Source organism: Pyrus communis, chromosome 13, assembly GCF_041283825.1.
Source record: "Pyrus communis isolate YQ-2024b chromosome 13, ASM4128382v1, whole genome shotgun sequence".
Classification (NCBI taxonomy): domain Eukaryota; kingdom Viridiplantae; phylum Streptophyta; class Magnoliopsida; order Rosales; family Rosaceae; genus Pyrus; species Pyrus communis.
This window is the reverse complement of record NC_142577.1, coordinates 27,299,431-27,320,725: the sequence shown is the minus strand read 5'-3', so window position 1 is coordinate 27,320,725 and position 21,295 is coordinate 27,299,431. Positions and strand designations below refer to the sequence as shown.

The following is a 21,295-nucleotide window of genomic DNA, read 5'->3' as shown; positions in this document are numbered from 1 at the left end:
TTTCACAGCTTGGGCTCTTTAGGCCTGCTTAGATTTAGGCCAGGCCATGTCAGCTTTTTAGACACGTGTTTGTTCGTCATTCGTTGAAGCACGTAATTTAAAAGGTTGCTGTGTTGGACGGAAAAGGATTATCTCTGAATTCCTTTCTCCTAAACCCTCAAGTTTGGAGATCTAGACATTTGAAATTTGATCAAACGCTACAAGCATAGGTCTACTGTAAAAATTATAATAACTTTAGCCGTTAGATTAAATTTAATGATTCCGATCTCCGAACTTGGTAGATTAGGAAGAAGAGAGGATTCCTTTCCGTGTTGGACTAGGACAATACTACTGTTTTTCTTGGGTTGTAATAAATTTTTTGGGCCGATTTGGAATTTGAACAAACTCAAATTTAGGCCCAACTTCAACCTAAAACTGACATGGGCTGCAAGTGGAGGCCCAAAACGTACAAACAAAGCTTTAGCAATTAGTATGCAGGCTGATTCTCTCGTAGAACCGATCAATTTAGCATTAGCCGGCGACGAGAAGGACTTTCATGCAACAAGATAATTGTAGACAGTGATGGAGTCAGTATAGAGTTATTAGTTGTCTTTATTATGCACATCAAATGCTTGATAAAATGCCTCACTTAGAGTCTTTGGAGTCTTCAACATTACTCTACAATTTCCTGTAGCCATCCTTGACAAGAATCTACATATCATTGTAATTGTTGACATATGTTTGTATAGCCTTTGACAAATTTTACAAGAACCGACATGTTCCTATCAGGTGTTTGACGAAATAGTCCAATAAAAATTATTAGGTTGAAATCATGACCCTCTTATTTGAAAATTCTAACTCCATTACTGATTATAAAAATATTTCAAAACTCATTATGCACTGTCATATAAAAAGTTAAAACTTACAACACAATAGCATCTCCTTTGTAAGCATCCCTATACCATATATTCCCCAAATCATCATAAGCATCCTCAACCATTTTTACATTTTTGGCCTTCACTTACGTTCCACGCACACAAATATAATTGCTGTTGCTTGACACTGCTTTTTGCCCGCTTGCCGACATCACTCTTTCGAAAACTTATGAGGCAAGCAGACCCTTCTTTTTTTTTTTTCTTTTTTTTTTTTTTCTTTTTTTTTCGGGTAATGAGGCAAAACGACTTTACTTGAAAGAAAGGGAATTGAATTCCTGAAAAAAAATAGCCAAAAATTGGAAACCTAAAACCAGCTGATTTGTCAATGGTTCATACTTGTTATCAAGGGTTGCATGTGTTTTGTGCGTACACGTACTATATATACAATTCCATGCAACACAAGTAATTTTAGCGTTTATTACTCGAAATACTAAAGTGTCGCAACACTTTTCTATCTATAATAAAGGACAGATTTGTCACACCATTCTTTTTATATACGTTATTGTGAAACTCACTTCGTAATATTTTTTAATGATTTGGATTGTCTATGATTTAGGTATCTTTCAAAGATCATTTATACCAAAAAGTACCTAAATTTGAAATCATACGACCGTTAGATTAAGAGTTTAGTGTTTCTTTGTAGAACCGTATTGGTCCATTTTCTTCACTACAAATGAATGTCTTAATGGTATCTGAAACCATGTGACGGTTGGATTAAGAATTTGGTGTTCTTTGTAAAATCATATTCGTCCATTTTCTTCACTAAAGAGGAATGTTTTTATGATTTTGGATTTGTCTAATTTTTTTGCAAGGATAATCTATGAATATTGTATGATTCAGATCATTAAAATACATTCTGAAGTGTGCCCCAAAAAAAAATATGTCAAAAGTTATATATAAAAAAAAAAAGAAATTAGGTTCACATCCTTCTTTTTGTTACTCCTTTGATTAAAACCTTATTCATTTTCATTTTTTGATCAAGGTCCTAGATATTAATAGCATCATTAATTATTTCAACAATTAAATATTTTTTATTTCAAAATATATTCATTTAATGTTAAAAATGTTACAATTAGTATATTTATATTTATGGTTAAAAATTTTATCATATATTTTTAGTTTTAGTTTGTACCCATTTTTAATTTGCAACCCTTTTTTAATTTGTACCAATTTTTTTTTCAGTTTTAATTTGTACCCATATATTAATTTCTTTTTGTGCCCATATTTTATAAAGTTTTTTTTTGTATTTGTACCCATATTTTTTTATTTATTTGTACCCTTTTTTAATTTTGCTAAATGTACCTATGCTAATTATATGTACCATTCATGTAATTTTTTTCAAAATTTTAATCTTAAAATGTACTCATTCTTAAATATACCAATTTGTTATATGTAAAATGTACCCTTATATATATATATATATATATATATATATATATATATATAATCTATTCAATTTTTTTTCGAATCCATTTTTAAACTTATATGGGTACATTCTTTTTTCTTTGATTTGAGATTATATCCATGTTAAGTTTAATCGAAGAAATTTACTAATTTTATTAAGCCTAATATCTTTTTTTTTTTCGTTTTTTCTTTTTTTTTGTGATTTTGAAGAATGTACCCATGTTTTGATACAATAATTTTGTTATTAATTTTGATGAATGTACCAATGTTTATATATATATATATATATAGACACACACACACACAATAGTATATTTATATTTTAATATTTTTAATCCCACAAATTATGGTTTTTTATTTAAAATCTCATTAATATAAACAACTATAAATTTTAATTTTTAATTTAAAAAATATAGTAACGTATATATAAATAAATTATCACATTAATTTCAAGGACTTGGATCAAAAATTGAAAATCAACAAGGTTTCAGTCAAAGAATATTCATAATTAGGGACCGCATCCAAAGTCTTCTTAAAAAAAAATTATGTTACGGATCCATCTCCTATAATATACATCAATGATTTGAATATTGCATAAACTATCATACATGAATGATCCATAAAAAATAATATATACATATACTCTTTTTAATAAAATCCAAAGAGATTTTAATTTGGAATTTTGTTACCATCCTTTAGAAACACTACAAAGTAAAATGTTTGATGGACTGGTTACAAGTTGAACAATAAAAAAATAAAATAAAAAATTGGAAAGCAAAAGTAAATATGAACTCCCTAAGCAAAGAAAAATGGTCCATAAAACTCAACAAAAATCATATCCTCGGAGGCTTCGTTGATCGGTAAAGGGATCCTAGTATCTTAGAACATCTTGGTTTTGAAGAATCCTAGACTCCTATACCTTGAATTCATCAATTTAAAAATTAAAATGAATACAATTATTCTGTTTTATTTCTTAATTAGTTGGAGGTTGACTTTATGTATCGAAAAAGACATGCATGCATTTTAAACTCCACCATTTCATACATTAGCTTTGGAATTTTTTTATTTTCTATGATAATTTGGACTTCATACTATATAACATATAGCATAGTTGGTACATGGTTTGGATTCATCCTAAAAGAACGCTAAGGATATTCTCTCAAAAGTAGGATTTTTTATAGATTTTGTCAACTCATGTTTTTAATACAATTTTTTTTATAATGGATACAGAAATTGACGTTACAATGTGAAGTGATGGAAAATTCATGAAAAATCTCATTTTTTTAGAGAGTTCTCTTAGTATTCTCTTCATCCTAATGTATCATTATGTTACATAGGAAATATTTTGTGTGCGTGGTGTTATTCACACTCAGTTTTACCTTTCATATACTTAATGTAATTTCTATTATTTGATTTTGTTCAATTTCGATAACCAAAAATTAAGAAGAGTATGTAGAAGTAAAAAAAAAAAAAGTATGCGGATAGCACCGCTATAATAATATATAATTTGTATCTTATTTCTAAATCTAGAAGAACGTGAATCAGCTAATAAAAGGTGGATCTTGGTTTTCTACTTGCAGTGCAAATTAACTGACTACTTTTATAAGCCTAACAAAAATATATTGACAGCACTTATCAGACGAGTAAAACTGTAAAAAGCAAAAAACTGGTGTGAATATTTGCAACTTATATAAGCATAGAACGAGAGCAGAATCTCACCATCCAAAAATTCCTTGATTTTCTTCTTCGTTCTTTTTATTTTTAATTATATAAAAAAAAATTCATAGCACGTCGCTGAGAAATCACAAGATTTTCCCGGAAAAAGGAGGAAGCAAGGGGAAAATCGAAAATTGCCTTGCGGTTGCATTGGGTCGTTGAGATTTTTAATTGGGTTATGCATTTAACTCGTGAAATTTCAACCTCCAGCCTCTCCGCGCCGATTCTTCACACAAAGTTTTGAACTTTTTCCCGTTTCAAAATCTGGGCTTTGAGGGCTCCCAAGTGTGTCTGATTCGGCAATGCTGGATTGAAATTGGGGATTTCGTGAGCTGAATTTGAATTAGGGGGTTTTGGGAATTTCGGAAACGATCGATGAAGCGGCGATGTGGTGTGTGAAAGAGGAATGGAGGTTAGATCTGAGGGCGGTTTACAGGTGCGGTGCGAGAAGATTCCGGCGCCGGTGATTGGGCGGACGCGGTTGCAGGTGTGGTTCATTCGGGTGTGTTCGAGCTTGTTCCTGTGGACGTGTTTGGTTCAGTTAGTGGCGGTTGGGGAGCTATGGCATCCGCATTTGCTCTCGAATATAACCCATCGGATATCCGAAATCACGCAGGTTCCACTTCCGGCGGTCCCATCGCCGCCGCCTCTTCTCCCCGCCAGTGAGTTTTTAGATTAAAACGAAAGCTTTTTCTTTTACTGTAAGTTGTTGGATGGTGCAGATAATTTTGCTGGTGTTACTTGTATTGAGCATGAATGTGATTGTTGGAGTTGGTAATTTGAGATTAGTGCTCTACTTCAATTAAGTTGTGTAAATGTTACCGGCTTTTGTTATGATTATCTTATGCATGAATTTGGACTTTAGTTCATGAACTCAGAGTTTAGGCCATGAAAATTGATATTCGATTGAGGGATACAAACCGATTTGGCAGCTTTGGCGGGTTTGTTTGTTTATAAGTGTGGATCATTTGAGTTTAAGAGAAGGGAGTTGGTTGTTTTTAGTTGTTGGTGGAGAATTTAAGGTATACGTGCTCATATAGCCATATAGGTTGTTGTCTAATTTTTCCCGGCTCACTGCAGACTCGGAACCTTTTATGGGGTGAGTGTGGCTGTTAGAATGACTCATCAAAGAATGCCGACAAGAACTATAGTTTTGGAACTCTTTTTATAGTGAATTTGAAATCTGCTTTTGTGAGAAGTTCGTTATTTCAAGGTTTTGATGAAATTGTTAAATAGGTTGTGTGATTCTAAGTATTACACTGCGATTTTTTTTAATGTTATCTTGAAATATTATAATAACGGGGATATATGAATATGAACTCGGTAATACAATATGGATATGTATGCCTAATGACCTGAGTTTTGCAGGAAATTATACAAGTAACGGTTTTCTTAGAGTTTCCTGCAATGGGGGCTTGAATCAAATGCGTGCTGCGGTTTGTGCTGTTTTCTTCTTTACCTTTCTTTATTACTTTATCCTATGTCTAGCTATTGACCGAAGCTTCTGCATTTCAGATTTGTGACATGGTCACTGTTGCCCGGCTTTTAAATCTTACGTTGGTTGTTCCAGAGCTCGATAAGACATCTTTCTGGGCTGATCCTAGGTAACAGTCCTTGGTCTGAATGAAACTGTGACTTAAAAAACTGATTCGCTTCAGCTTATTAATTTCAACTATTGGTATTTCTATTGCAGTAATTTTGAGGATATCTTTGATCTAAGACATTTCATTGATTCACTGCGAGATGAAGTCCGAATTGTCAGACGACTTCCAAAAATGTTTAGTAGAAAATATGGACATAAACCGCTTGAGATGCCTCCTATTAGTTGGTCAAATGAAAAATACTATCTTGAACAGGTTTGTGTACTCTCTTCCCAGTTTATTTTGGCCAACAAAGTATCTGACTTTTGTATGAAGTTAACAACTTTCTATAGAATCTTCATCTTTTAACTACTAAATTGGTGATACCTTGTTTTGTTAACTATTTGTCATCCTTTGGATAACATGCACTCACTTGTGCATAACGTAGAGATGCAACTAAAACATATTCCAAATTGTTGTGTGATAAAACTGATTTAATGTTTTCGTTTATTGGGTTTCATTGAGTTTATCTATTCTCTCTGCTTCCTGATTGAATGCATTTGATTCCGTATGCAGAAGTTTCAATTTTTCAGTAATCTTCCTGATTCAGTGCCTTGAATCCATTATGCAGATATTGCCGCTTGTTAGCAAGCATAAAGTGTTGCACTTTAACAGAACAGATGCACGTTTGGCAAACAATTGGATACCTCTTGATCTTCAGAAACTTAGGTGTCGTGTTAATTTCCAAGCACTGAAATTCACTCCCGAGATTGAGGCTTTAGGGTACAAATTGGTTCATATACTTAAAGAAAGGGGACCTTTTGTAGCTTTGCATCTAAGGTACGAAATGGACATGTTGGCTTTCTCGGGTTGTACTCATGGCTGCACTGAAGAAGAAGCTAACGAGCTCAAACAATTGAGGTTTGTCGTGTTCAAAACTTGACTATTAGTTTTGTGGAATGTTCATTTGAAATTCAGCCAACAAACAACCTTCATCAGTATTACTTATTATAGTTTGCTTGATAAAAGAGACATGCTTTAAGCATTATTGTTCCCATAAAAATATATTGAGCTTTCCTTACATGCAATATATATTGGTGTATGTTTCATTCAGATATGCATATCCTTGGTGGAGAGAGAAAGAGATAATGTCTGAAGAGAAGAGATCTCAAGGTTTGTGTCCTCTAACACCCGAGGAGAGTGCATTAATATTGCAAGCCTTGGGGTTTAGTAAGGACACACAAATCTATATAGCAGCTGGTGAGATTTATGGTAGTGAAAGGAGACTTGGTCCGCTACGAGCTGCATTTCCACGGATTGTGAGTTGGTCTTCTAAATTATGTATCATGTCTTTTTACTATTGTGCGTTTGGGACTTCTGATATTAGTTGTTGCACTGAATGGTTGTTTAAACACTTCTGTCTTTTTGCTTGTCTGTTTTAGGTTAAGAAGGAAACACTTCTTGCTCCGGAGGAGTTGTGGCAGTTTCAGAATCATTCATCTCAAATGGCAGCTCTGGATTTTATAGTTTCGGTTGCTAGTAGTACTTTTGTTCCTACATATGATGGGAATATGGCGAAACTTGTTGAAGGTCACCGAAGGTATGCAAATATTAACAAGTCGGTGCAGGGTTGTGTACTATAAATACACACTTCCTAATTATATTTCATGCAGGTACCTTGGGTTTAAAAAAAGCATCTTGCTCGACAGGAAAAGACTTGTAGAATTATTGGACTTGCATCTGAATGGGACACATTCGTGGAATCAGTTTTCGGACGCTGTACGTTCCGTTCATGAGAAAAGAATGGGACAACCAACTCGACGCAGAGTCATTGCAGACAGGCCAAAGGAGGAAGATTATTTCTACGCAAATCCTCACGAGTGCCTCTGCGAGGAAACGAATTGTGACGACTTTAGCCCTGGAAACTCAAGCGAAATCGGATGACTACAAGCGACCAAATCTGGAATCAACCTTCCACAGAATTGTCTTAAAGAGGGGTCAACAAATCCGTGTGGCTGTTCATATTAGGGAAGCATGTACACACACATGAGAGTTTTGTAGGAAGCGGCATAAAAAGGATTCAAGTTCCCAATTCGGGCGTCTAAAGATGTATTCATTCGTTTTTAATCTTTCAATTTGTCCATATGTTTCTTTCGTTTTCTCATGTATTTCACAAATTGACACGAATTCAGCGGTGTTCGGTTCTATATGAATTATAATTTACAGGAATATAGATGGAAACGTTTGTCCATTGATGAAACTACTGCTAATTTATGACTTATCTCTCAGTGACATGAATTTTCCCTACTTGGGTTCCCAGAAGACTTGTGTCTTCAAGCTCCCCGCAGAGGCCGAGATCCTTGAGCCGCCTTTCCTGGTAGTATTCCGGTTGAGGTAGCTCTGATTCTGTGTCCTTGAAAATCCCATCAATATGCTGCAGCACCTTCTTCTCCCCTTGCCTTATTCCAACAGCAATCTCAAGCCTCGGATCCAGTTTTGATTCTTTCAACTTATCAACTTATCATCCTGCAATGAAAGATTTGTAATTCAGTTGTTACAGATATATTAAAGCATGCAGATATATCAAAGAAGGCAGAAACACCTCTTCGATGGTGGTGGGATAGCCGGAAAGAGCGGATTTGCAGGCATCTTGAACTACTCTGCATATGAGCTCTTCATTGGCAGGGCTCACCGGCAGTTGAAGGTGGTCCCAGATATCGTTCCTGAATATAGATTCCAAGAGGAAGGCGTCGGTCCCTCCAAGAGCTACCAGCCGCAGATATGGAATCAATGCAGGTGGAAGCGAGCTCTCCAAAAATATGTCGAAGTATGCAGTTTCACCCAAACCATTTTTCTCAGCAATGTCCAGCCTGTCCTCATAAAATCGGTCTGGTTCGGAAATTTCCAGCGTTAAGGTAAATCCACTGCGATTAGTGTTGGAATCTATGATTCCGTAGTCCAAGGCAAACTCAGCATTGCTCTTGTTTATATCGTATTGGGAAAACTTCACCTGCACGCCCGCCTTGACAGCAGCGGGGCTCCGTAGCGAAAACAGATAATCCCAAGAGAAAAGACCTGCTGCTCCTTTGACGTCATATGCATGTTCTTCTGTGGTTATGCTGGAACTGTGGTTGATCTAACAAAAGAATGCGTTACTTGATATCCAAGGAAACGAGCAAGAATCATAATATTCGAAGATCGAGCTGTTTGCATTGGGAATTCAAGAACTTACACAAAGTCTGCAAGAGGGATCAAAACAAGATTCTGACCGCGGAGGCGGGAGAATGCCCTCGATCTGAGTATTCTGAACGCCCAGAAGAAGTCGTCCATTGTGATGGGAGAAGGAAAAGGCTGCTTGTTAGGGAGGATGGTTTCTTGTTCCAGTTTTAGAAACTCAGTCCGCACGTACTCCTTTACACTCATTGTCGTGCTCGAAAGTTGGGTTCCTGCAAATCTCAGTTCAATCAATATCCGACCAAAGATTCAAAAAGTTGCAACAATCAACATGTTTGATAAAACTTACTGTCATTTTACTTTTAGAAAGCACTTTTAAAGTGCTTTTCCCACCAGGAAGCACTTCCGGGTGTGATTTTCTAACATACTAATTGCATGTGTTTTTCTACCTAAAAACACTGCCAAATATTATTAGAAGCGCTTTTGTTTTCTTGAAATTACATTTAGAATATTTATAGCTAAAAGCACTGCCAGACACGCCGAAATGAATGAATTGCAGTTGTAGTGAGTGGCTAACCCTTGAAGCTCATCAAGCCCCTCTTCTGACCTGAACTGAAACCCATCAAAGACAAATTCTTTATCAACCCCCACAATCGAATCCGCAAACTCATTAAAAACCCGAAATTTCCATCAAACAAAATTACTACAACACCCAAAACCCACCAGGACACAGTCGAGTTGGTCGACTCGGGAAGGATGTCAAGGTAAGTCCGCCACTTGGAGTCGTCTCTGCTTTTCTCTCTGATCAGAAACAGAGCAACCGACACCCACTGCAGACACTTCCGACCTCGGAGGCCGAGACGGTCTCTGGGTTTATCCAGAGCTTCTTGGGTACCTCCAAAACGACCTCGTTTTTGGAAATGTCACGGTGGGCGACGAGCCCCATGCTTTCGGGGACCAAAGCAGGCTTTGCGGCAAGGTACTTGCTGGAGACCACGCCTTCGTCCCGGAGCCACTGCCAGAAGGTTTGAACCGGAGGAGGGAGCGACGGGTCGCATTGCATGCAGTGGGGAGGAAAGAGCGGTCACCGCAAGGCGGACGGGATTCCTGAGATGGGTTGGAGTTTTTTGTTAGTGAAAGCTTTGTTCTTGGAGTGGGGAAGCGGAAAGTGGAGGATGAAGAAGATAGAGTGAAGAGAGTGTCCATTGTTTCTCTCTCTAACACACTCTCTCTCTCTAGATATTTGCAGTGTGGATTTTATAGATTGTGCATGCGGATAGGATATTTGGATGCGCCACCAACTGTTAATCCAATGCTAACGGTTTTACGTATGACCGAAGAAAAATTACAAATGTGACATTTTGCCACTTCAAGAATAAAAAAAGAAAAAAACTAGAATTTTAGGTAATTAATTTCTGTACGCATTTTTTTCTCTAATGATTTTAAATTGAATAAATTAATAAAGAAATAAAGAATATAATGAAAAGGTGTGTGCGTAGGGAGAAAAAAATGTGTTTGATTTTCTAAATAAAACGCTTTATCGTAGTCATGTTCAGTGGCGAAGCTAAAAATTTTCCCGGAGGGAGGGGCTGAATTTTAGAAGGTAAAAGCTTCCAAAAAGTATCGATAACCACATCATTTAAGACGGTAAATAATATTAATGTCGTTCATAATTTGTCAATATAAACAAGTTATAACGTCGTTCATATTTTGTGGTACTTTCCCTAATAACTTGGCATCATTCCTATGGAACTTAGAAAATCCTCATCCAAATATGAATATGAATGCATTTAGCCAATTTTAGATGTGCCCTACCAGGCAATCCGTTTGTGAATGATTGTGGTCGTGTTAGCTACGGTGTGGTGTTTGGTCATGCGAGTTGGTGGGGGCAGTGTGTTTCAGTGTAGGTTCAGAGGAATCAGACGTCCAGAGAGGCGGCTTATCACTCTTAGAGTCGAGTTTCGATGACCAGAGGTGCAACCACACCTCTTTGTGTCTCTGTGGCTCACCACTGCGCGCACAGCGTCTGCGCAAATGCAGCAAAAAACAAGGCTTCTTTTTTTGAGAGAGGAGGGGCGGGTACTCGCTCTTGGGCTTCATTTCCAGCGAAGGGAGGGGCGGCCGCCCCTCCTTGACCTTATGTAGCTTCGCCCTACTCATGTTGGGTCTAGACCCAAATTTACATGTGTTTTGGCACTTGATCCTTCAAATTTCGTTTTATTTTGTAGTTGTCAAATTGAAACATGGCCTATTCAGATTATTTTCCCATAGATAAATAAAATAAAAATCTCTGAATTTGATCGTAAATTAGGAACTATATCCAAAATGGTTTAAGATGAAAATGGGTTTAGCAAGAAGGGGATAACCACTTTAGGAAATGGGTTTGTGGGTTGTGGGTGGGTAATCACTAAGAAATGGGCTCTACATTGTTTCAATACTCGGACAACTTCTTCTACCATCCATTTTTCTTCACACGCTCTTATAAATGCTTTGCTTCTAGTAGATTTTGGTCAATCCACACAGCAAAAAGAATTTGAGTGGTTTTATCATGTACGCCCTTTTTAGACACTTTTGATTTTTTCACACCTAATTTTCTCTCACGCATATTTTTGGATAACTAAAATAATTTGTTGTTTATTTTGAACAAACGATATTATATACATTAAGATGGTTGAGGAGTAAGTTAAGCCTCATTATTGCTAAGACTTTTTACTTACAAGTGAAAATGAATACCACTATATTATAGTATTATGTGACATCCAAAATAATTTATTAAAATACACTTCTTTTCCTTTTTTATAAATTTAATTTTCTCCAGACACCCATTCTGCCATTTGACTTTCCACCACCAGCGCCACATCCTCGACTCGGCCTTCAACGACTCATCAGGAGCCTCAGGAATCTCATTAGCAACCACAAAAATTAATAGAAAAAAAAATACATAAAAAAAAATTCCAAAAATATGCAGATAACTAATTACCCATGTTTCTTATTTCTCACGTATTCAAGTTTCAAAACATCAACCTTCTTCCAAACACTTTATCTTTGTTCTTTCGTCTTGTAGGCTGAATTGTGTGTGGTGCTAAGTAGCGGAGTCAGCATGAGATAATTAATTGCTCATAATTATCATACATCGTATGGTCAAAAATCATTGTAAATTTTTTTTATTTAAAATTGAATATAAGCAGTACCTGATGAAAACTGACCGCATGATGTACGATAAACAGATTTAAATTCATCAGAAATATATTTAATTAATTAATCACTAGCCTTCATGAACGCGCTCACGTGTGTGTAGAATGCATTTTTAAATGTATTTATATGCGTAAATTGACAAAAGGAAAATCAAATATTTGAAATAAATGAATACTCTTAGATTATGTTAGAAGAAACCGCTCACAAATCAATTAAAGCAGTTGAATTCATAAATCAATTAAAGCAGTTGATTTCCCTTTTTTTTTTTCTTTTTTTTTTTTTCCTTCTTCTTCTTCTTCCTCTTCTTTTTTTTTTCTTCTTCTTCTTCCTTCGGATTGGGTTGGGGTTGTTTTTTTTTTTTTTCCTTCTTCTTACTCCTCCTCTTTTTTTCTGGGTTGCAAGAGGTTGGGTTTGTGGTGGGGGGACGAATTGGGTTTGGTTTGGGGTTTTTTTTTTTTTTTTTTTCCTCTTCTTCTTCTTCTTCCTCCTTCTTTCTGGGGTTGCAGGAAGATGGGGAAGAGAGAGAGGAGAGAGGGACAAAAGGGAGGTTTATTTTTTATTTTTTTATGTACGTTTTTTTTTTTTATTATTTTAATATTTAAATAGTATTAAATGATTTTTTTTTGTTTTTAATAAAAAATGGGTCCCGGATCAAGCCACGTCAGCATTTAACTAAGAAATACACGGCCAAGCTAACGGAAGGTATAACATTGACACAAATTCTAAAGATGAGGTAGGACATTGTCAATTTTAAAAGATAAAATATGAAAGTGTCGTGACACCAATAATTGAGGTAGTTTTTTGTACTTTACCCTAAGATTTTTTATGTACTATTTCTTGGGTACTTTGACTATGTAGCAGTCATGGTTAAATACGATTCACCTGTACGACTTTCTTGCTAAGAAGATTATTCAACTTATGATTAAATTAAATCATCAACTATTATATTTGCCTTAAGCCAAAGTAGTAGGGTTACGATTATAATATGGACAGTTGGGTCTTGCGTTGCTCACCAAGAAATTGGTTTGTTGAAAACATGAAAGTGAAAGACGAGAAGAGGCAAAACAAGATGTCGTCATGTAATTAGTTTGTAATACTGTCATTTTGGTATTTAGTTGCATGTAAATAATATAAGTTGGAAAAAATGAGAACCGTATATCCTTGGTAATAATATAAGTTGGAAAAAATGGTGTACCACTTGTTAATAACAGTATTACTTTATATTTGCCTTAAGCCAAAGTAGTAGGGTTACGTTTTGGTATTACTTGGTAATAATATAAGTTGGAAATAACAGTATTACTTGGTAATAACAGTATCATTTTGGTAATAATAGTATTACTTTCTTGGTAATAATATAAGTTGGAAATAACAGTATTTAGTAAAATACTATATTTTGGTACTTAATCTTGGTAATAATATAAGTTGGAAATAACAGTATTACTTGGTAATAACAGTATCATTTTGGTATTTTGGAAAAAATGGTGTAATACTTTCTTGCTAAGAAGATTATTCAACTTATGATTAAATTAAATCATCAACTATTATATTTGCCTTAAGCCAAAGTAGTAGGATTACGATTATAATATGGACAGTTGGGTCTTGAGTTGCTCACCAAGAAATTGGTTTATTGAAAACATGAAAGTGAAAGACGAGAAGAGGCAAAACAAGATGTCGTCATGTAATTAGTTTGTAATACTATCATTTTGGTATTTAGTTGCATGTAAATAATATAAGTTGGAAAAAATTAGAACCGTATATCCTTGGTAATAATATAAGTTGGAAAAAATGGTGTACCACTTGGTAATAACAGTATTACTTTATATTTGCCTTAAGCCAAAGTAGTAGGGTTACGTTTTGGTATTACTTGGTAATAATATAAGTTGGAAATAACAGTATTACTTGGTAATAACAGTATCATTTTGGTAATAATAGTATTACTTTCTTGGTAATAATATAAGTTGGAAATAACAGTATTTAGTAAAATACTATATTTTGGTACTTAATCTTGGTAATAATATAAGTTGGAAATAACAGTATTACTTGGTAATAACAGTATCATTTTGGTATTTTGGAAAAAATGGTGTAATACTTTCTTGCTAAGAAGATTATTCAACTTATGATTAAATTAAATCATCAACTATTATATTTGCCTTAAGCCAAAGTAGTAGGGTTACGATTATAATATGGACAGTTGGGTCTTGCGTTGCTCACCAAGAAATTGGTTTGTTGAAAACATGAAAGTGAAAGACGAGAAGAGGCAAAACAAGATGTCGTCATGTAATTAGTTTGTAATACTGTCATTTTGGTATTTAGTTGCATGTAAATAATATAAGTTGGAAAAAATGAGAACCGTATATCCTTGGTAATAATATAAGTTGGAAAAAATGGTGTACCACTTGGTAATAACAGTATTACTTTATATTCTTCCAATCTGGCTCTGGTTAATGAGAAACGTATATCCTTGTTAATAATATAAGTTGGAAAAAATGGTGTACCACTTGGTTAGGACTCGAGGGCATCCCATCACTGAAATATCATGGGAGTACCTCATCTTCAATAAGTTGCAATTAACATAGTCACATGGTTTTAGCATACAAACTTACTATAATAACTGTTCATTTTCTTTAAAACCGACTTTTTAGAAATTATTTTTGCAAAAAATAGTTAAATTATACATGATCCATGTACAAAACAAATAGATAATTTTATATCAAGTAATATTTACATAATAAATCGTTCATTTATTTAATGTTATGAATAGAACTAAAAGATCTTCTACTTGATTGAATATTCGCAAAATACAATCTTATGATGATTAATAAATGAATACTTTCAATTAGGCCTTAGTAAAACTACGTTAATCACATATAAATAAGGTAAATACAAGTATTGAGTATTAATTAGTATTAATTAATTCTGTCCAAGAACGAGCTTTAGAGAGTGGAAACTAATTAAGAAAAAGGTAAAAAGCTCTTTGTACGAAAATAAGTAGTTCGTCAACTGCGACTGCTTCCGATACGAGTACTGGAGAAAAAACGCGAAACATACGTTGTTTTGGGGCCCATTTGTCCTTTACTTTCTATTTTTTAGCACAGAGCTCGTCTCCTCTTCTCATCAATCATATCAAGCCTGCCCAAATGGACTCAGAAGCTTCTTGCGTGCGCTTGACTCACTCAGAGCTCACACACACACACACACACACACACACACACATATATATATATATAGGTATGTATGTAGAAAGGTCGTTAAGCATCAATCTGAATCCCATCTGTTTTAGACGGTTAAAACCGAAAACTGGAAACTAAATTTAAACTTGATTTCCAGAAATGAAGTTCGGGAAGGAATTTTCTGCACAAATTTAAACTAAATTCACACGGGGCTCTTATAAATGCTTTGCTTCTAGTAGATTTTGGTCAATGCACACAGCAAAAAGAATTTGAGTGGTTTTATGTACACCCAAGTTTCGTTTTTAGACAATTTTGATTTTTTCACACCTAATTTTCTCTTACGAATTTGAGTGGTTCTTATAAATGCTTTGCCTCTTATAAATGCTTTGCTTCTAGTAGAGTTTGGTCAATGCACATGGCAAAAAGAATTTGAATGGTTTTATGTACATCGAAGTTTCGTTTTTAGACAATTTTGATTTTTTCACACCTAATTTTCTCCTACGAATTTGAGTGGCTCTTATAAATGCTTTGCTTCTAGTAGATTTTGGTCAATGCACACAGCAAAACAAACGATATTATCTACACTAAGATAGTGGGATAGTAGGTTAAGCCTCACTATTACTAGCAATAATGTGGTTCAAATTCGTCTTTGGTAAAAATCGAACCTAAGACCTCTCACTTACAAATGAAGAGGAATACCACTAGACTAAAGTACAAAGTAGCACCAAAAATAATTTGTTAAACTTCCCAGAATACACTTCTTTTACTGTTTATAAATTTATTTTTCTCTAGACACCCATTCTGCCATTTGACTTTCCACCACCAACATCACATCCTCGACTCCGCCTTCAACGACAGAGCCTCATGAATCTCATTAGCAGCCACCAAAATTAATAGAAAAAAAAATTACATAAATAAAAATTCCAAAGTTAGGTAGATAACTTCATCATCAGAGCATAAATTTTACAAATATTTGGTAGACAAACTTGTTGATGAATTTGATCTCCTTTCCTCTAAGACTATCTCCTCGCCCGTGTGCTGAGTCGGTTCAAGCATGAATTATCAGACCTATTGGAAGAATAAGCCGTCCTACAGTCGTCAAGCCGTCCTACAGCCGTCCTACCTTGTCCTACCTACACACTAACCGTCCTACAGCTATCAAGCCGTCCTACAGCCGTCCTACCTTGTCCTACCTACACACTAGGGCGGCTACCTTGTCCCCTACAGCCGTCCTACCTTGTCCTACCTACACACTAGGACGGCTACCTTGTCCTACCTACACACTTGTATCATGTATATATATCCTTGTAATCTTGTAGAGAAATATAATGAGAAAAAGCATTCTCTTCCATATTTTCCAAATGGTATCAGAGCCGGAACCTTAACCGGCCTGACTCCATTGTTGTCCGTTCTCTTCTTCTGCACATTCGTTTCGATAATGGCAGAAGATAATCTTTTTGACTCAGAAGCTGAAAGCTTCACAGCTCCTCGCCCTAGTTTTCCAGAAGCTGAAGTCAACCCAAACCAACGTTTGTGTTCTGTGTTGTTAAATGAGTTTAACTATCTTTCATGGTCCAGATCAATATCTCTTGCTCTTGGAGGAAGATCCAAACTTGGATTCGTCAATGGAAGTATTGAAGCACCTGACGTCGCATCGCCGGAGTATGAAGCATGGCTGTGCAAAGACCAGCTGGTCATGTCGTGGCTCCTCAACTCCATGGATCCTAAGCTGTCTGAAATTTTCAGTTTTTCAGAATCCTCTAGTGCTCTTTGGAAGATAGTCAAGGACATGTATGGAAATCAAAACAATGCTGCTCGAGTGTTCCATCTTAAGAGGAATCTTGCAAGTCTTCAACAAGGTGATAAATCCTTTGTTCATCATCTCGGTTGCATGAAAAACATGTGGAACGAACTAGAAATGTATCGACCACACACTATCGATGCTGCCGTACTGTTAAAAAGGTCTGAGGAAGACAAAATCTTTCATTTGCTTGCAAGTTTGGGTTCTGAATATGAAGATCTTAGAAGCCATATTCTAATGAATCCCGAACTTCCATCATTTGCAAGTGTTTGCACTACTATCCAGCGAGAAGAAGTACGCAGAAAAGTCATGAATGTTGACGTAAAACCTAGTGTGTCTGAGGCTAGAGCTTTTGTGACAAATCACAAGTCATTTGGAGATAAAGTATACAAGGGAAAAAGGCCAGATCTGAAGTGTCTACATTATAATAATGTTGGACATCTAATAGATCGATGCTGGATATTGCACCCTGAGTTGAAGCCAAGGTTTGAGAACAAGCCTTTAAGAGATCATAAGGGCTCACACGCCAGACCACATACAAACAAGTACCATGCTGCAGCTACTACATCCATCGGTGGGTCGATGAACTTTACAGCCAATCCGGCTGACTTGTTGAATGAGTTCTCAACCTACCTTCAAACCAGAAAAGGAAGCACAGGTGAAACGTCGACTGGGGAAAGTCAAACTGCTCTTCTTGGACAGTTTGCAGGGTTCTTAGCTGAATCTAGTCATGTACCTCAAGGAGACATTCCAGGTATCATGTGTGCTCTTTCAACTGCTCTAAATGTTAGTCACTCTCATGATTTTTGGATTATAGACTCAGGTGCCACATATCACATGACAAATCAATATTCTAAGCTATACGATTTTGAAAGCCACACTAAACCATCACTAGTTTCTGTAGCAAATGGTAGAGGTGTGCCAGTTCTAGGTAGAGGGAAAGTTAAACTGATCTCAGAAACTGTTGAGTCCACAGCGTTATATGTTCCATCTTTTCCTTTTCAATTATTGTCCGTAGGAAGGATTACAAACTCTCTAAACTGTCGTGCAATTTTTTCCCCCCACAATGTTGTTTTTCAGGATCTAGCCACCAAGAAGCTGATTGGTGAAGGTCATTACCTAAATGGGTTGTACTATTTTTCAGAGGACCTCAATGTTCCAAAGGGGTTCCAAGTCAGCTCAAACCTAGAACATCGGTTGTGGCATCAACGCCTAGCACATCCCTCAGAATCTGTGTTGTCTACGTTGTTCCCTAGTTTATGCAAATCCTCCCTTGTATGTGAAATTTGTCATTTGTCAAAATCTACTAGACTCTCATTCAATTCTTCCATGTCTAGGACTAGCAAGTTGTTTGAGATGGTGCACTCCGATGTTTGGGGACCTGCACCTCTAGAGTCTTTTGATGGTTATAGGTACTACGTTATCTTTGTTAATGATTTCTCAAGAGCCACTTGGTTGTACCTCCTAAAATTCAAAAGTGAAGTTATGGATGCTTTCAAGGACTTTCATAATCTTGTCATGAACCATTTTTCGTCCCAAATCCACATACTAAGGTCTGATAATGGCACTGAATATACATCCAAAAATATGACTAACTATTTGAGCACCCATGGAATTATACATCAAACAAGTTGTGTAGGTACTCCTCAGCAAAATGGAATTGCCGAAAGGAAGAATCGGGACCTACTTGAAAAAACCAGGGCGCTAATGTTGCAAATGAATGTGCCTAAGAGGTTTTGGTCTCAAGGAGTTCTTGCAGCCACCTATCTTATCAACAGACTGCCTAGTCGTGTTCTGGATACAAAATCACCATATGAGGTTATGCAAAAAAAAAAAAAGGTAATCTTTCCCATCTGAGAATCTTTGGATGTACCTGTTATGTTCATATTCAATCCCATCACCGAGACAAGCTTGATCCCAAAGCTGTCAAGTGTGTTTTCATGGGATACTCCTCCACCCAAAAAGGGTATAAATGCTACAATCCGTGCTCCAGGAAGATGTTTGTCTCAAGAGATGTACGGTTTGATGAAAACCAACCATATTTCAACAAATCATCAGATCAAAATCGTCAGGGGGAGCATTTCCTAGATCTCTTCCCATTGCCAAATCCAGTCGAACCAAGTGACTGTGTCCATTCACTACCTCACAACCGGAACTCTCATGCAACTCTTAATGACAACCTGCTTATTGGAGACCACACTGAAGCCTCAGAAGCACAAGTAGTTCCCCATGACCATAACACAACATCTATACAAGAGAGTAGAGCTGAACCTATTGTGATCCCAGCTCAACCCCGCAGGAATCCGACTCGAGATCGACATCCACCATCAAGGCTGCAAGACTATGAAACTTACCATGCCAGGTACCCTATTCATAAGTTTGTAAATTACTCCAAAGTCTCTCACTCTCATGCAGTCTTCCTCAGTAAACTGTCCTATGAAAGTGAACTAAGGAACTTTCAAGAAGCCAATCGTCAAGTTGTGTGGAGGCTAGCCATGGAAGAAGAACTCAAAGCCTTAAATGAAAATAAAACCTGGAGTGTAGTTCAACTTCCCAAAGGCAAGAAGGTGGTAGGCAGTCGATGGGTCTATAAAATCAAGTTTAATTCTGATGGCTCAATTGAACGACACAAGGCAAGATTGGTGGCTCACGGTTTTACTCAAACTTTTGGAGTGGACTATAAGGAGACATTTGCTCCCGTGGCTAAGATGAGCACAATAAGGGTTTTGTTATTTGTTGCAGTGAACCATGAATGGTCATTGTACCAAATGGATGTAAAAAATGCTTTTTTACATGGAGACCTCGAAGAGGAAGTCTACATGCAACTACCCCCGGGTTATCCACAAGCACAGAATTCAGGTATGGCTTGCAAGCTTCATAAGTCAATCTATGGCTTGAAACAATCTCCTCGTGCCTGGTATGCCAAACTGAGCTCGGTACTTGAAAATTTTGGGTTCAAGAGAAGTCATGCTGATTCCTCCCTGTTTGTTCGAATAGGATCAGTTGGCAAATTAGTTGTACTAATCTATGTTGATGATATCATCATCACAGGTGATAACATTGATGAGATTCACACTCTTAAACATTCTCTTCATCAACAATTTGCAATTAAAGACTTAGGAGTTTTAAAATACTTCATTGGGATTGAACTGGCCACTTCACCCAAGGGACTTTTTTTGAGTCAAAGGAAATATGTGATTGACTTACTTCAAGAAGTGAAGATGATGGATTGCAAACCAACTCGTACTCCTCTAGATAACAAATTGAAGTTGGACTTGACAGGAGAACCTTTCAGTGATATCAGTTACTACCAACGATTGGTGGGTAAGCTTATATATCTCACCATCACCAGACCGGATATAACTTACGCCGTCAGTCTTGTAAGCCAATTCATGCATGCACCCACTGAAGCTCATTTAAATGTTGTTAAAAGAATTCTCAGATACCTCAAAGGCTCCATTGGTCGGGGAATTGTCATGAAAAACAATGGTCATACTCAAATCATTGCCTACACCGATGCTGACTGGGCAGGGAATGCTATTGATAGAAAATCCACTACTGGCTACTGCACGTTGGTTGGAGGAAACCTCGTGACATGGAAAAGCAAAAAACAAAATGTAATTGCTTGCTCAAGTGCCGAAGCTGAGTATAGAGTCATGGCTTCCACTGCATGTGAACTCATTTGGCACAAGGGCCTTCTCTTGGACTTGGGGTTCTCAATCAACACACCTATGTCTCTTTTCTGTGACAATCAAGCAGCTATGCATATTGCTTCCAATCCGGTGTTCCATGAACGCACCAAACACATTGAAGTTGACTGTCACTACGTTCGGGAACAAGTCCAGTCCAAGGTAATTCAAACCACATTCACTCGAAGCCAAGATCAACTTGCTGATATTTTCATGAAGTCTCTTGCTTCTCCTCAGTTTCAAAGTCTGCTCTCCAAGCTTGGATCAATTAACCTCCTTGATCCAGCTTGAGGGGGAGTATTGGAAGAATAAGCCGTCCTACAACCGTCCTACCTTGTCCTACCTACACACTAGCCGTCCTACAGCCGTCAAGCCGTCCTACCTTGTCCTACCTACACACTAGGACGGCTACCTTGTCCCCTACAGCCGTCCTACCTTGTCCTACCTACACACTGGACGACTACCTTGTCCTACCTACACATTTGTATCATGTATATATATCATTGTAATATTGTAGAGAAATATAATGAGAAAAAGCATTCTCTTCCATATTTTCCACAAGACCCCATTCGAAGGAACTGGCTAATTGTCCAGAGGATACGCACCTAAATTATAACTCTTTAATAATGCAAAATTATATTAACTTATTACT

At 36.6% G+C, this 21,295-nt stretch overlaps 1 protein-coding gene and 1 pseudogene across 2 annotated transcripts; one reads left to right on the top strand and one right to left on the bottom strand.

The window, feature by feature from the left end:
• Window positions 1-4,035: 4,035 nt before the first annotated feature.
• Window positions 4,036-7,865, top strand: LOC137737635 (rhamnogalacturonan I rhamnosyltransferase 1). Its single transcript, XM_068477176.2, has 8 exons — window positions 4,036-4,696; window positions 5,403-5,470; window positions 5,550-5,638; window positions 5,728-5,890; window positions 6,246-6,535; window positions 6,729-6,933; window positions 7,057-7,214; window positions 7,288-7,865. Exons 1-8 carry the CDS (start codon window positions 4,441-4,443, stop codon window positions 7,556-7,558), a joined length of 1,500 nt encoding a protein of 499 aa, XP_068333277.1. The 5' UTR covers window positions 4,036-4,440; the 3' UTR covers window positions 7,559-7,865.
• On the bottom strand, window positions 7,694-9,994 carry LOC137737636 (ribulose-1,5 bisphosphate carboxylase/oxygenase large subunit N-methyltransferase, chloroplastic-like; annotated as a pseudogene). The gene is made up of 5 exons (XR_015955079.1): window positions 9,512-9,994; window positions 9,369-9,395; window positions 8,849-9,062; window positions 8,217-8,750; window positions 7,694-8,123 (listed from the first exon to the last, which is right to left on the bottom strand). The product of XR_015955079.1 is annotated as a ribulose-1,5 bisphosphate carboxylase/oxygenase large subunit N-methyltransferase, chloroplastic-like (transcript).
• Between the last annotated feature and the right edge of the window lie 11,301 nt (window positions 9,995-21,295).